The sequence below is a fragment of the Centruroides sculpturatus genome, unplaced genomic scaffold (assembly GCF_000671375.1).
Source record: "Centruroides sculpturatus isolate CEXI.00-Female unplaced genomic scaffold, Cexi_2.0 scaffold110, whole genome shotgun sequence".
In the NCBI taxonomy this organism is placed as follows: domain Eukaryota; kingdom Metazoa; phylum Arthropoda; class Arachnida; order Scorpiones; family Buthidae; genus Centruroides; species Centruroides sculpturatus.
Genome location: NW_019384339.1, coordinates 901,950 through 919,221, shown reverse-complemented (window position 1 = coordinate 919,221; position 17,272 = coordinate 901,950). Strand labels below are relative to the sequence as shown.

The 17,272-nt window shown below is 26.7% G+C and overlaps 1 protein-coding gene and 1 long non-coding RNA gene across 2 annotated transcripts; both read left to right on the top strand.

Annotated features, from left to right (window-relative positions):
* The first annotated feature begins 7,378 nt into the window (after window positions 1–7,378).
* LOC111633130 lies at window positions 7,379–8,178 on the top strand. Its single transcript, XR_002758007.1, has 3 exons — window positions 7,379–7,441; window positions 7,647–7,932; window positions 8,067–8,178. It is a non-coding gene; the product is annotated as an uncharacterized LOC111633130 (long non-coding RNA).
* Window positions 8,179–13,728: 5,550 nt separating this feature from the next.
* LOC111633118 (keratin-associated protein 6-2-like) lies at window positions 13,729–14,874 on the top strand. Its single transcript, XM_023377656.1, has 3 exons — window positions 13,729–13,902; window positions 14,154–14,691; window positions 14,780–14,874. Exons 1-2 carry the CDS (start codon window positions 13,891–13,893, stop codon window positions 14,664–14,666), a joined length of 525 nt encoding a protein of 174 aa, XP_023233424.1. The 5' UTR covers window positions 13,729–13,890; the 3' UTR covers window positions 14,667–14,691; window positions 14,780–14,874.
* The last annotated feature ends 2,398 nt before the right edge of the window (window positions 14,875–17,272 follow it).

Below are 17,272 nucleotides of genomic sequence, written 5' to 3'. Positions count from 1 at the left end.
GCCCAGGATTTTGTTGACAAAACTGCGTCAAACAGCTGGTTAGATCGGGGATGCCTCTTTGGGGAGACGGAAGGATTCATGATTGCCATACAGGATCAGGTCATAAATACTAAAAACTACAGAAAACACATACTCAAAGATACAACACTCACAAATGACACATGCAGAAAATGTCACATCATGCCAGAAACCATACAACACATCACATCTGGTTGCAAGCTCTTGGTAGACAGATAATTTACATAGACATAATCAAGTAGCAAATACATCAAGAGCTTGCAAAGAAACACAAATTATTAGACATCCACAAACCATACTACAAATACGTTCAACAGACAGTATTGGAAAACAACACGCACAAAATGTACTACAACAGCCATAATCACAGATAAAACAATTTACCACAACAGACAAGACATCACACTCATTGACAAACACAATAAAATCATATACATTATAGACATATCTGTTCTAAACACTCACAATATACAAAACACATGCAGTGAAAAAATCAGCAAGTACAGTACACAGAACTCGCCCAGGAAATAAAGCATCTATGGAGGATGGATAGGGTGCTTATTGTACTTGTCGTTCTCTCCTCTAAAGGTGTCATACCACACACGCTACACAAAATTTAAATTTAATATTAAAATTTTAAAGAATTTAATAGAAACACACATCACACTACAGAAGGCAACTACATTGAATGCATGTCATATTGTTAGGAAATTCCTAATTACAGACACACACACTGACACACTTCTTTAATTTTTGTCTTGTTTTGGTTACTATGCTTTGACTCTGGTCCGGCATAGTACACAGCCATGGGTGTCTAGAGTATAACTCACAAAACTCAACATAATAATAATAATAATAATAATAGGTTTATGGCATTACGAAATTCCACTAATAGTATCATATCATACGTTTTTGAGGGGAATAACATTTTGGTGTGCCGTGTTAAATCATTTCGAGTCATAGGTGTGCCGCGAGTAGAAAAAGGTTGCGGAACACTGGTCTAGATTACAGGGACGAGGAAGGATATTCCCTATTTTAGTATCATTGTCAAGATTACATGGATAAAATAGAGGAAAACTGTAGAGAGAAAAATGCTAAAATTATATAAAAACATATTCTGTATATATAGACTTTATTGTGATCTAAGTGACGGAAGATATGACTATTTTACTGAAAAGTAAGGAAAATGTCGTAGTAACCACTCGGTATACAAGCAATAATTTTTTCTAATAATTTATAAATTTCCTCACCCCACTTTTTATCTAATTCTTTTTTTTCTTTAAAAAATGGATTGGGATTAAACAGAAACACGAGAAAATGAAAGATACCCGATACCTGAGCTTTCATATTAAAGTGATTTCTTCTTTAAATTCAAAGTAATTATAAAGTTTCAAGTTTTCTCAGAACATTAAACTATTTATTAATAATAATTCTTGACTTAAAGAATCATATTTTAAGTAAAGAAGAAAAAGAAGAAGAAGAAGAAGAAGCGATGAAGGACGTTTATTGAAAAATCTTGTTGTCATGGTTAGTTCACTTAAGAGATTTTATTACTTTTTACACGCATGACATTATGTTATGTATATATTTAAAATTATTCTACTAAATGTTTTTTTAAACAGTTTTAGTCTCATCATCCTTCTATATTGAATTTAATGATTTAAAACCCCATATTGACTCGAGCTAAGTTACATTATCCTGTTTGACATAATGGGGATCCTATTTAATAGATCATCTAAAATATTTCCTACGCAGAGATTTTAAAAAATTGCAAACACTAGTAGAATTATAATTACTATACTAAATCATTTGAATTGTAAAAAGATGCATTTCAAAACACGGTTTTGCCCAATAAGGTGACAGTTTACATTACTTATTACGAAGAGGAATTTCTGAATGTTGAAAAAAAATCGTGTTTTACAATCAGAAGATGTATTTTTATTCACTAAATAGATAGGATAACATACTTTCACCAATCATTTTCATAAATTTTAAGCGAATTTACAAGAAAAATGGGAGTTGATGCTAAAATTTAAAAGATAAGAATCTGAATAACTTACATAAAAACTTAAAGATTAACATATTATGTAATAATCGTATTAAGAAAAAAAAAGATTGTTCTATTTTATAAAATTAACGAAAAGAAAACGTCATTATAGATTCTTGTTAATTTACTTTATCATTTCTGGATCACACATTTTTATGTTTAACTTTTTATCGTTTCAAAATTAATATTATTATTCGGGTTTTTAAATTTAATAGTTTATAACTTAACATTTTTCTTTTATATGCTTGATATATAAAATGAATTCAGTAACATACAATAGAGGTAGTAAGATATTATATGTTTAACGAAATTGAATGATATGTATGTAATGTGCACACTGAAGAGAAAACGATAAAGTGTTGTATAATACACAAAAACAGCATAGAAATAAATCGTTTGGATACGATATAACCCGGAAACTGAAAAACTGTTTGCCCACTTGTTCTATTTTTAGAGGGAGTTATACTTAATTTAACGAAACAGGTCACATGAGAAATTAAATTTCTATTTATGTAAAACTGTATTAATTCCTCCATCCTTTACTTAAAGATCTCCATTCAAAATCACTTTACTTAAGTAAAGTTATTTTGTCAATTGTTAAAAATCCTTTTATTTTCCACTAAATATTATATATAAACAGAAGAAAATTATGAATTTATTTTTAACCTTTAGATTATTTCAATAATGGAAATCCCTAGTAATAAGCTTCCATAGTATCCAAATATAGGATATTAAGATTGTATATATGTCAACAATTTGATGGTGCTAACCAATAGCTAACACATTTTGGGTGTGTACAGGATATAAGATAGGGCGTTATGTTTCGAAAAAGAACAAGTTATGAAGAATAATCTCAAAAATTGGTGTCAGTGACGTCACTAAGAGTTCAATTGACTTTCCCATTGACACTGCTTATTTATGGGCTTTTAATTCTTCTTGAGCTATTCAAAAATTAAAATTAGGATGTAGGAAGTATTAATTATTACGTGTACTTTGATTATTTATAATTACGTGAGCTTTGAATGTTGGAGTATCACGCTTATTTTACATTACGCGATCACTTCCTCTCGCGCTAATTATTCTTTCTTTTCAAACAATAGCATGTGTTCTCATTGATACTTATTATCTATTAACGCATTTTTTCTCTTACACAAGCAATTGCTTTTTTTTTTTAAATTACAATAAGTTTTTAAATAAAATGCATTAATTATCATTAGCGAGCTACAAAGTTCGGCGTTGTTACTACTTATATTTTAATAATAAAATGTTATATATCGTAGTAATTTAACCCGCTTAATAACAGATAAGTAAGCAGGTTAAAGTTGTCTTTTATTTAAAAAATAACATGATATCGATCGATTGTTGATAATAAAATAGTTTTTGTATGGGAAATTCCTATAACAATGAAATAGTGAATACTGTCTTGCCCTATATTATCTGTATATTCATTGTTTGTAAGGAAAATGATTTTTATATAGGTGATTTCCCATAGTATAAAGGAAGAAGGAAAAACTATCGGCGAAAGTTAAATAAAATAAGAAAAAAAAAGTGAAAGTTCAATGTAAAGAACAAGGAGCTATGATGTTTCCTCTATTTGATTAGGAAGGATGGATTTCAGTTTTAAAAAACATTTTTAATGCTTATTTTCTCGAAAATTATGATGGATTAGATGCAAATGGCTGTCATGCTCCCATTGAATATTAAATATTTAATAGCTATATTTGAATAACATCTCTGTTATCGCTTTAAGTATCACTTTTATACGCATAAGCGGAAAAACACGTATTTATAAATTAGAAAATTTAATGCCAAAATTCACAAAAGTTATTTAATATATAGATCTGGTAATAGGTGATACGTAATTAACAATATTTTATCATACTTTGTTTTATAAATATTTAGGAACTGCATAGCAATATCATTGAAATTTTTTAAATTATTATTTACTATTTAAATATAATTAATTCTTACGTAATGAGTTATAATTCAATATTTATATCTTATTATGTTGTATTCTAAACATGTTAAAAGTAATAAATATATTGTACATATACGTAAGCAATACGTACATTTATTTTTTGTCTCCTTTCTTTTAAGAGAAATATCTATTTTTATGGATTTTTAGGTTAGAAATGCATCTTTTAACGCAACAATATGAATATATAAGTAAAAACTTGTATGATTTGTATATGTACGTGATAAAAATATTAAATACTGAAAAAATACAAAGTAGTAATTGAAAAAATTGCATAAAAAACAACCTCTAAACAACGGACATTTCTTGTGTTTTTTTTTTTTAGTGGCCATTGTTTAGAGGTTAGACTGAATATATAGTCATTTTATACTTTAAAATTATTGAATTTTTTTAAAAAATTTAAACTTAATTAATTTAAATATAAAAAGAAGTTATATGAATTACGAACAAACTGGAACAATTTTAATTATGTGGCGTATCCTAAAATAAATATATGTATGAGAGTTACTCTAAATTAAAGTTTTCTTTTAATTAAAAATTTAAAAAATGATATTCACAAAATAGGAGCGTTGTTAAATTTATTACCGAAACATCCGTTTATAATAAGATTACGAGAACATTTTCAAAACTAGTATTTTTTTTTATATAGCCATTGTCTAGTAATTAATATACGAGAACGTCCAACTCTCAAGTACTTTCCCTTGAAATGACTTTAAGCTATTTGTTGAACGATTGAAAGAGGTCATTCGCTGTCAGTTTAACTTTTCATAAGGGAAATCCTTTAATCACTTAATTTTCTTTGTAGTTGAACTGCCTGATGCTATTTTACAGAAGACAGATTGTATCTTCTTATAACTTTAAATGCATTAAAGTAAGGAATATAAAACTAGTTTTTTTTTTATTTATTTAGAAATTGTTTCAATATATTTTCTTTTTAGGTCATCATTTATAAATAATACAAATATTTTATTTCTAAATAATCAAATTTATATTCGGGATTTGTTAATTTTTATCCTTGAAAGATGTCGTTTCTTGGAACCTTATAGACTTTGTCAAATAAGATATTTGATTTTAAAAAAATATATAGGCCTATAACTACACGAACCCGTTTTTTTATATAAATTATACTACAAATCAAGGAGATTTTTTCTAATTTAAGAAGAAACTTCAATTTTTCGTGACAGAATATAAATAAAAAATAATACTTTAAGCTTATATCCTCTAGTTTTAACTCAAAGGTCGATTAAAACTGAAAAAATAATGATTCTAAAATTAAATTTACAATGATAAATGCATATATAGTTGTTTATTATATTTTATATTAGAATTTGTTTGCAAATTTATTTTTAGAATTTATTATTACAGTATAAATGAATCGACATTAAAAAAAACTATTAATAATCATTATATCATGTAGCATGTCTTTTAAGCAGGAAAGAATAGAATATTTTGAAATTATTCCATTACAATCACAAAAATATAGGTTATTTTTAACATGTGATATGTTATTTTTAATTTCTAATTACCCACTAAATTTGATGATTTGTATTTTTATTATTCACTTAAAATATTTTTAAAAATTTAATTAAAAAATCCTTATACAGAATAATATTTAAATGTTCAATGAATATATTCATTTAATTAAATGTTGATGAATTAAATTTAAATTATACTCATTAAATATTAAATTTATTCGATAAATAACCATTTAAGATTTCGAATAAATCAATTAAAAGTATATTATAATATAATTTCAATTAAGTTAATTGAAATCTTAATTATGTTGAAAGTTAATTATAATATATGTGTATTATAATTAACTTTTAACATAATTTATAATGAAGAAAATTATATATTATTAATTAATTTCAATTCTTTGAGTTTGCTGGTTCTTTTTCATACTTAAAAATTTTCTAAGAGTAAATGTAAATTAATTAAAATTAAAATAACTTATAAAATATAGTTTTATTAATATTTATGACGCTTAATTTACTAAATAAAAAACTAATTGATATTAGATTGAATTTTGTGATTATATTAATTATATTATTTAAAATTTAATATGCAGTATTTTAAATTGGTAATCTGTAATCAGCTGTTAAATTATTCGTTAATGTTAATATTAAGTGTTACTTTTGTTTATGGCTCTTTTCTCCCTGAATACACTAAAATGCTTTTTTTTATGCTTATTATGGATTTACTAGACCCACAATGGAGCGACCGAGTGTTGAGAGAATCTCTCATTAAAAATTCCTAGGATTCTCATTTATTTTCATTCTTTAAAATCCTGTGATTAATTATCGTTATTTTTAGTATAAGTTATTCATATTCATTGTATACAGACATCTATTTATAAACATGAAATATTTATAAAATACATTATTTAAGTTTATCCACAGCTCTACTAATAACTAATTCTGAATAATAGATATAGTAATACGCTGATTTCAATAGTCGATCTCTTTAAATAATTTATTTTTCTACATTTTTTCTTAATTTTAAATATTCTAAGAAAAAATTTCGATGAATTAAATATATTAAATTTTTTGGTAATTTGATGTATTAAAAAAATTTTAATTGATATAATATAATTATCATTTATTTTTTATCGTACTGAGCGATTAAAATATATTTTAAACTATTTTTTTTCTAGTATTTTAAATTTATTTCGTTATATGATAGTACTATTGACATGTGTTGTGCTTTGTCTTTATATACCCTGTTATCACTGATTTTAGCTTGTAATTTGTGGATATTTATTTGTTTTACTTCTTTGTCCTGCGTAGAGTGATGATCTTTGTGACATTTATTCCAATCTAATCTAAAACTTTACGTAGGAATATTGAGAGAAAATTAATGAATTAGATTGGATTGATGAGCTAAAGCAACTCAACACGTAGGCGTTCTGCCAAAGGGGTGTCTCCGGGAGAACTTTCTATGGGAACCTAGCCCCTATTTAGGTGTTAGACTGGAAAACTTCACGTGGCCAGCCCATTAATCAGGTGCGAACCCATAACAAACTACCAGTATTTTCATGGTTTTATCTGCTCTGTCACGGGTGGGATCAAAATTAACGGAGAAGAAATTCAAGTTAACATCAATAACATCATTTATTAATCTAAATTGCTTCCATTTGTTAAAATTTATATCAAGAAAAATAGTCAAAGCTATTATATAGCAGTTTTGTTCCTTTTATGCTTGCTTCGTCATAATAATTTCACTTTAAGAAAACATACCAATAATAAAAATTTCTAAATTTAGATAACACCATTAATTATGCTTACTAATGTTAATTTTGCTATAAAAAATTATATATATAGAGTGCAATATAGATAATCACCAGTAATTCATTCATCAATACAGTTAAGTTCATTACTCGATACAAAAAGAAAATGTTTGTGGTAAGTATTATTATATTTTATTATTTAATTTAAAATTTTAATTCCTGCAAATTATATATAAAAATTTAATATTTTTATATATTATGGATATATTTTATGTCATTTAATTATATATTTTTTTGTTTTAACACTAATAAACGTGCCGCCATCTAACGATGGATGACATAACTATCATGAGCTCATATTTTAATTTTTTATTTTACAGACTGTTCTAACAGCACTTCTACTGTTTAACAGCTTTATATACATTAATGCTAAGTCGGTGCAACACACGCCATACACGAATAACTATTTGTACAAACCTTGCGTATACCCGTATAATTTTTACTTCATTAACGGATACAGAGCTAGGTCTTTCAGATGCGACACTTTCATTGATCCTATATATTATTATTATCATCAAAATTATCACTTACATCCTTCAACAGACTGGAGATCGATGTATCAACATTATTTTCGCTTAGTTTAACGTAAGGCAACGAAAAATCAAGGTATGTTTCATAATATCAATTACGCTTATTTGAAATTTATGTCACACCCTGATGATTAGTAGCATTTTTTTGAAGATTGCTATTAATCATCAATATAGTTTTACAACTTATAATCATGTTCTTTTCTATTACAGGAGCAGTTTCCTCATCAATCATCCTCCATTGTTATATTTTACATAATGAATATTTATTTATTTTGTATGCTTTTTACTAATATTTTTGTAACTAAACGATACGTTATTTAATTAAAAAAATTTTGTTTACAAATGAAAATATAAAATTTATTTATGTTTTTTTAATTTTATATATAATTTATAATATAATATAAATTTCGTACGAAAGAAATTCAGATTTCACGGCTGTTTTCTGTATGAATATTTAGCATAAAGATAATTTATACTCAATTGTTTTCAATACGATTCTATAATGTAAAAGAATTGTCTCAAATATTTTTTATTGGGTACTAAGGAATTTTTTCCATACCCAATATGGAAAAAAGACACACAATAGGGGTGACAGGGTGATGAGAAACGAAGCCTGACATATCCCATACATGAAAAATTCCTGGGGATGCTCGCTCGAATTCGATTCCCCAGGATGGTATTCTATCCCATATATAATTTGAAAGAACTTTATATTTAGAACACAAAAATCGTACAATTCTTGCAAAATCCGTGTTTAATTTTGAATTGCAAATTTTGTCATTTTACGTGTCTACAAATTGCAAAAAGTCTTCAAATTATGACTTTTAGAAATGATTTCTGTGTCAGTAATTACTCATCTTCTGGTTTTTCCCTCAAGTTAAATAAACAATGATGAAACTGTAACAATTTCTACTGTTTTTAAACATTATAGATTTGATATTCCATACACATACCTGACAATTAGATAACATCGTTGCAAAATTTTAAAATTGTGTCATACAGATAAACATGTGCACAAAATATAGAAAAATGTCAAAATACTGAACATATACAGAATCTATTTAGTATTTAAATACATAGAATATAGAAATATTGATAAATCCTATGATATTTTAAAGTTGGTGATAATAATTATAGCAATAGATATTTTTTAATGAATTTATAGCTACAAAATTAAACATGATATATAAAAATAAATAACCCTAGATTAATTTTGAAGAATATAATTATCTACATTTTAATATTCATGTATGGTGATATAAAAATCACGGTCATATTTGACTACTGATAAATATAATATGCGATGGGACATTTAAATTGTAAATTTGCACGAATTTCTTCGACTATTCTATTATATTAACAATCTAAGTGAGTCTCTAGCTATTTATTAATATATATAAAATAAATCACCGGTTCTATTGTAGTTCCTATCTGTGTAAGATTAATATAGATGTTAATATTAATATTAAAATCACGTATTCTGTATTTATATATAACTTTTTATATCGATTATTATAAGAGTGAATGACTTTGAAGTTTTATATGATTGATAGCTTTCACGTCAGTTATTAAATTTTTTCAGGATTTAATTCAATAAAAAGTTGGAAAGGACTCTTGCACGACTTTCCCGACACTAGAACAGAAGGGAATCAGGAAGGAAATCTGATAATTTTCAATTACAATTTCTAAAAATTAGAAAATAAAAAGAAAAGCCTTATTTTGGGGGCATGGGTAGGTTTTTAAACATTTTAAATGCCAGTGATGAGTAAAATTTTCACTGATCTCACTCGAGATATGACCTCTAATCCCTTTATCTCCCCTCTTCTCCGCTTATAAACTCCAAAATGTATAGTATTTAGCCTTTTATATAGAAGTATTTCTACTAAATTTCAAATCAATGGGGTCCTGAGATATAATGAAAAATACAGATAAACACTCACAAAATTTTATTTTCTGTTTTAATTAATTAGTTTGGCATTCTTGGAATCAGGGTATCTTAAAACGTCGAGAAATGTAGAGTCAAAATTTTACAGATTACAATACTTTCCCTCTGTTCTATAACAGTGAGAAAAATAAAAGTACTGTATACCTACTTGCTATACAATAATAGATACATTTATTTAAGGTATGAAAGTTAAATATAATTATATATAAATAAATATAAAAATATATAAAATTGATTTAAGATTTTATAAATAAAATCTTCGAACAATTTAATGCAATAAGAAATCTTTATCAGAATTCTGCTAAAACAGAAATGAATTTTTAGTAGGAAAATCATCTTTTAAGTAGAAAACCTTGAAACAAACTCCAACAATTGGATGATGGATCGAATTCGAAATTTAAGGGAATTTCCACTTCATTTTTTTTTTGGATCATTTTCAGGTCACATTTTTTGACATTGACTGATGACTGACTATCATCACGTGACGTAATAGTCGGTGCCAGTCACGTGACTCACACTTGACCCATTTGCGACGGCAAAATCGAGTTTGATTCGTTCACCTGTAATAAAATCGAAATGAATTATTATGCAAATGTTAAAAGTTCTTAATCGCAAAAAAATATAATAATATTTTGGGATAAACCGGAGAGAAAATATATTACAAATATGAAGACAGAAATAAACTTATTAACACATTTTTTTCTATTTGTTAAAATTGGTCCTCATTTGTACGTAAAATTGCACAAAAATTATAAAAGTATAATCTATCATTTTGATTTTTATCTAATATTAAATTTATTTCTTAAATATACTGATTAACTTTTTGATGTGAAAGCGTTCAATAAATTTGAAGTAGATATCGAATTTATATATTGTATAGGCCTATATATAGTATATTTTACAATGTGAAAAATATGAAAATTCGATTTTGCTCATACACAAACATACAAAACAAACTCAACCCACATAAAACATATGCAACACACACAGAAAAATATCTAACATATTGTATAAAGGTCTAAGCAGTGGCTCCTTATCTTATAGGCACAAAAGGCAATTAATTAATTGCCTGAGGCCCTAAACCAATATTTTTCAAAAAATTTCTCTCGAAAAAAGTTGTCGGAAGTCAACACTGTACATGGGGCCCTCTAATGAAAATTTGTCTAAGCCCCACGAGGCTATAACGTGCCACCGAGTCTAAGTATTATTAAATTCTAATTGTGATCGGTTAGTCAATGTTAAGGACTTTCATTACGTCTTCGATTGATCACGTGATATATCTGGACAAAGGAAAAATACAATTAACTCACTGCATTTCCGATTATTCAGCAGAGTATAAATTTAACGTTTTCAAGGTTTTCTTCTAAAATTTTCAGACTATTACGAATATTACCACCTACAGATTCTGTCATTGTTATGGCAATTAATGTTATCGCGACAACAATTGTGTTTTTAATGAATTAAGAAAATGTGGAAACATAGTCTTAAAATATGTCTTTAAGTACGTCTAGCCTGTGACAGTATAATAGACTGGACAGTAATTAGTATATCCATTGCATAAAAAAGGGTGGGTTTAATTGCTTTACAGGTAGTGGGTCATTGATAAAAAATAAATTTCCCTTTCCGGAAAAATTCCCTACCAACAGAAATACATTTCCCACTAAAACTTAATTAGTGGAAAAATATTTCTAATCAGTTCTATCAGATTGATCTTAATATTAATTCGTCTCGAAATAAACTTTTGCTTAATTATTTTAATTATTTCAGGAGCTGCATCCGCTTTTACGTCCGTCATAAATAATTTTAGAAATCACATAAACGCCTGTAAGTTATTTCGATTCTTTGCATGATTACAGTGACTAGAATATTGTAATGTTCGGGTGTCTGAAATATGTCTTTTAGTATCTTTTTAATATTCAAAGATCATTCGCATGCGACCTTCAACTGAATAATAGAGAAACAAGAAATATATCTAAGCCAGACGCTACGACAATAGATATTTTAACCTACATTCGGTGGATCTTCATCATCTATCTTCATTATCCGTCGTCGAGTTCAGGGTCTTTTAAAACACGATATAATTACGAAAACGACTTCCTGTATTCTGTCAAAATTTTTATTTGTAACAAATAAACAATGAACTATATATCTTCTTTGGTTTATCTATAGAGATGGAAACCAAGAATATCAATTTGTTACTGCGTATTTGGACTATTAAAATCAAAATTTTGATGATACGCGTTGCATATTCAATAGATAAACAGAATCGGGTCATATATATGTTAAATCTCTTAATGATTTCTTTTCCTTGGATAATATTTGATGATATCGAAGCTTGTATTAACTCGGAATTGCATTCTATCCGAAGAAGAAGAAAAGATAATTTTGCCATTATCACGAACGTTCTACATAAAAACAAAAGACATATCGCACTCATCAGCAATGCATCATCATCTTGACGAATACTGACACCATTCTCTGAAATTATATACGAGTTTTAAAACCATAAAAACTCGTTTGAATAACTTTAAAACTTTTAAAATTTTAATTGTGATTAAATGTTTTTTAAATAACTGGCATTACCTCAAAATATATTTAAGATATTTCATTTTGAAATTAGTTAGTATTTAATGGAAGATGAAGCTATTTTCAATTTGAAATTTATGAGACAAGATATTAATATGCTCATGATTCATTCGGATTCATTTCAGACAGCTTTATTTATAAGTTACAATGTCAGTAATAAATACTTGAAAATCGAGTGTAACAAGTAAGTTTCTTTATTTGCTACAAACCATTTTAAATTCAAGATAAATATCAAGATTTGATTCTAAAATACTTTAGATTCAGCCGTCAAAACATTTAACTTACTAACTAGTAAGTTACGTATTATCATCACTCTTACAAATTTACGATTATTTTTCCTTATATTTTAATTTAAATTGTCAAAACTTTATTATGGATCTTTAAAATCATTATAATTATAAACTTGTTTTAGTACTTTCCTCCATTCTCTAGCTTATTATACAATAATGTTGTTAATTTTATTGTGTAATATTCTGCTTTTAAGCGTTACACCCATAATACGACAACATTCTCTTCAAAAATTCTGTATTGCTCTAGAATCACTAAGATAAATACATTTTAAAATGGAATTTTTACAAAAGCGATTTATTATATTATAGTAATAAGTCGAATTTTGGTGAAATAATTTTAAAAAAATTACATTTTTTCAGTTTTGATTTCTATTTTTTTAGAGTGTTCTGTAGATTTTTTAAACATTTTTTGAAAAATTAAACCGAAAAGAATAATTAAAAATTGAAATTATTAAATAAGTTTTTATATTAATTTAGTTTTTTTTTTAAATTTCGTTTTATCTTGTTCGAAGACCATTTGTATTCAGCAGGAATTTACCTTTTATAGTATTCATTCTTTTATTTGTTCATGGCTTTTATTTGCTTTGTCGAAATAGTTTTCACGGTTGTACTTTTTTTTTTTTACTTTTTTCCAACATTTACTATCTTCTTAATAGTGTGAATAACCTCGATAATCACTGACGTCGAAAATTTTCCTTTCATTATTGTTTTCACGTGTTTAGTCACAAAACATTTTTACCTTTGCTAGTTCTTCGCCATTCTTTTACCGTTTCTTTTACGATAAATTAGTATTGGAAATATATAAAGTGTGGTAACGCATAACTAATTAAAAATAGCGTATCATAAATGAGAATAATTATAAATCTTATCACATAATTCTTAAAGTAATTTGCATGTAAAAAAAGGTCATGTAGGTTATCACATAAAGTGCTGTCTTTCTTCAAGGACGTATCCTACATGATTACCCGATTTATGTTTAAATCATGTAAAAATGGGAAATCAACTATCCTTTTTCTATTGGTAGGTTCTTTCCAACGCAATAAATGGATTTGTTACTACTGATATCATCCCGGATTCATTTTAGGGAGCGAGTTAACGCCTACTCTACGTCACGTGATCTCATAAGGACGTTTTGAAATGGTTTACATAAAATGTATAAAAGGAGAAGTTTATTGCCATTGTAGTCATTCTGTTTTGCTTAAATTAAGAAAAAATGAGAGCTTTGGTAAGTTGTTTGCTTCATATATAGATCTTACAGTTAGTTAAGTATCGCTGTTTATCTAGTTTAAACAATATTATTTAGAGTAAAACGTGTATTTCAATTGATTAAGTGACAATATAAATTTCCTTATACAATAGATATAGAATATCCTTTAAATTATAAAACATATCATAGTATATACTTTTTAGAGAAATAACTAATATAATGACATTATTTCAACTTCACAAACATTGATTTTCTCTTCCTTTCTTTAGTTGATTGCCAGCGCTTTGCTGCTTTTGGCAGCCTTGGCTTATGCCACTGGTAACTATGGTTCTTATACTGGAACCGGCTATGGATATGCAAGACCATACTATGGTGGTTCTTACGGATATGGAAGATATAATGACGGTTATAAATATGGAAGATATGGAGGATACGGCGGTTATGGACTTGGAGGATACGGCGGTTATGGACATGGAGGATACGGTGGTTATGGATACGGAAGACCATACACCAGTGGTTATGGATATGGAGGATACGGCGGCTATGGATACGGAAGACCATATGGAGGAGGTTACTACAGACCATCCTATAGTCTTGGAAGTTATAAAGGATACGGAGGTTATACTGGCTACGGTGGCTACGGTGGCTACAGTGGTTACGGTACAGGTTATGGTACAGGTTACGGTACTGGTTATGGTACTGGTTATGGTACTGGTTACGGTACTGGTTACGGTACTGGTAAACATTACGGAAGTTATACCGGTAAAAGCATCTACGGTTAAATATCATAGCGATATATATCTCATGGTAAGTGATAGTCTATATTTACTAAGTTTAAATATATTTACAATTTATTTTCTAATTTTTCAATATATATATATATTTTTTTTTTCAGACTGAACTAAAGATTCTCCAAATCCATCATTTCAGAAAAATGTTTCATCAGTTTGTAAAAAAATATAAATAAAATGATATGTTTTTAAATTAAAAGTATTAACTTAATTGTCATGTTATTATTTTTTTTACTACATTCTTATGGATAGAAGCATTAAAAATTTTAAAAATTTAATTCCTGTATTATAATGTACAGAATTATTTTTCCTGTAACAGTTTGTAAAATATTACTCGTAGTAAAAAGGCAATCAGTTTAACTAGCAGATTGTAAAGTAATATACTGTATTAACATGTTCCGAAGTTAAATAAAGTAATGTTATGTCGTTGAAAACATACAATCATCTTGAAAAATATTTACTATTATCTTAAATCGGATAAATTGTAAATGATAATAACTTTTTCTTAACCGGATTATGATTTATATATAGGCCAAAATAACAATACAGTCTCTTCAACACGCCGCTGATACAGTTAATTTTTCTCGAACAATATGAAGTTTTGTTAAATTTCAACAAAATTATAGTTATAATTTATATTATTAATAAAAATAAAAATTAATATAAAGTTGAAGCATTTAAAAAGAATGGCAGTTCCACAAAAAGGATATTTTCTATCATCAGAAACTAGCGTAATAAATGGGATTAAACGTAGAAAAGAATTTTCGCATTTGAAAGCATTTTAAAATTCTCTCTAATTATTCAAGCGAATTAGTAAAATTTTAAATTTACATTTTCGTATAAAATCCACTTACATATAAAAATTATTCATAATAGAATTTAATGCAATGTAGGCCCTATATTATTTCATATTTTTCCTGTTTGGGGATTTAATTTACTTCATAAAAGTTGAGAAAGAATATTTGACTTCAAATGTCTACTTCTCATTGTGCCACAAGATTCAAGCTAAAATTAATATAATTCAAATAGCAATATTAAAAATATTCCAATCTTTTTGCCATTATTATCTCATGCAGTTCTTTTACTTTAGACATTTTTTTTTCAGTTTAAAAGTTTGACATGTTTGTCTTAAAACAACAAATGAAATTCTTTAAAAAATATATTAGTAGCCTCTAAATATCAGTCGTTATAAAGTTATTAATAAGAATATTAAAAACTCTTACAGAAAAACTCAATCAAATAATGCTGGAATGTTTCGGCTATATTCACAAGAATTCATGCTTTTCTTAAAGTTTTCTTTTGTAAAATGTTTTAATATTCGACAATATTCACTATAATATTATATATATAAAATCTATATATAGAATAATATAGTTTGAAAATGCAAACTATTAAAATATAGCCTATATACAGTGTTTCATTTTAATAAGCCAATAGTTTAATAATTTTTACAACAAATAAATAAACAATAACTAAATTTTATAGTAACACGAGTCCACAAGTGCAACATTAAATTAAATAACATAAATTAAAACAAATATGAAAAATATATTGAATGTTTATTAAAACAGTTTGTTTTATATCAGCATTCTAAGTAAACAATATTTGTTATCAGCAAAAGTTACAAACAAATGATTCATTTAGAGAATAAAGTTTAAAATGTAGATCTATAATTACTAAAAACTCTTTTTTCAAGCCGTTTGCCCGTTGAACAATGAACATTTCAAGAACTTATTAAATTTCGTGAGTATTCTTCAAGCGCTTACAGAATATTAACGAAATTCAATATGGCAATTACTGTAAAGCACAACTAAATTCTAGTAAAGAGGGTTTTTTTTGCAAAATAGAAATTCAGATTTTGCAACAGTATTTAAATACATAGACTAAACGAAACTGTCCAATCTCTCATAAAAATTTTTGATATAAAACTTTAAAGTAATAAAAACATGAAAATATCTTGAATAAATGCAAAAGTTCTGTTGCCGTTTAGTTTAACAAAATTCGAAAACACAAATTCAAACATTATAAACAGCAATAGGAGACTAATATATAATCGATTAGGAAGTACGGAATATAATATTTATAATAAAATTAAATAATTTTTCATTAAAAAAAGCAAAATTATATTCTTGTTTTACCTTAAGTTGTCTTGGTAAAAGAAATTACAAGAATAATTTCAAAAGATATTGAAGCGGAGATTGAATAATTTCAACAAACTGAGTGAAGTCATAAGTTTGAAAATTTACGATTACAGTATGGTCAGATGTATTTGATAGATGAAAATAAAGTTTATTTATAAATACTGTATAATTACACACGCCTGTAATGAACGGTAAATAGACATGGTTTACAGAAAATCTTGAATTCGAAAACAAAATTCAAGAAAAAAATTTTTTTAATTTTTTGCATTACTTTATTTTCTTTTAATTATAGTGTTCGAACAGTGTTGGACATACCGAGCTATAAAACTAACCAACAGCTGACGGAACTTCCTGTCCGCATGTGATACTTCATTGATGTCCACGTGACATACGACTTTGTGGTCGCCGACTTGGTAAAGGATGCCGCTTTGAGGAAAACCGGAGACGGTAGAGAAT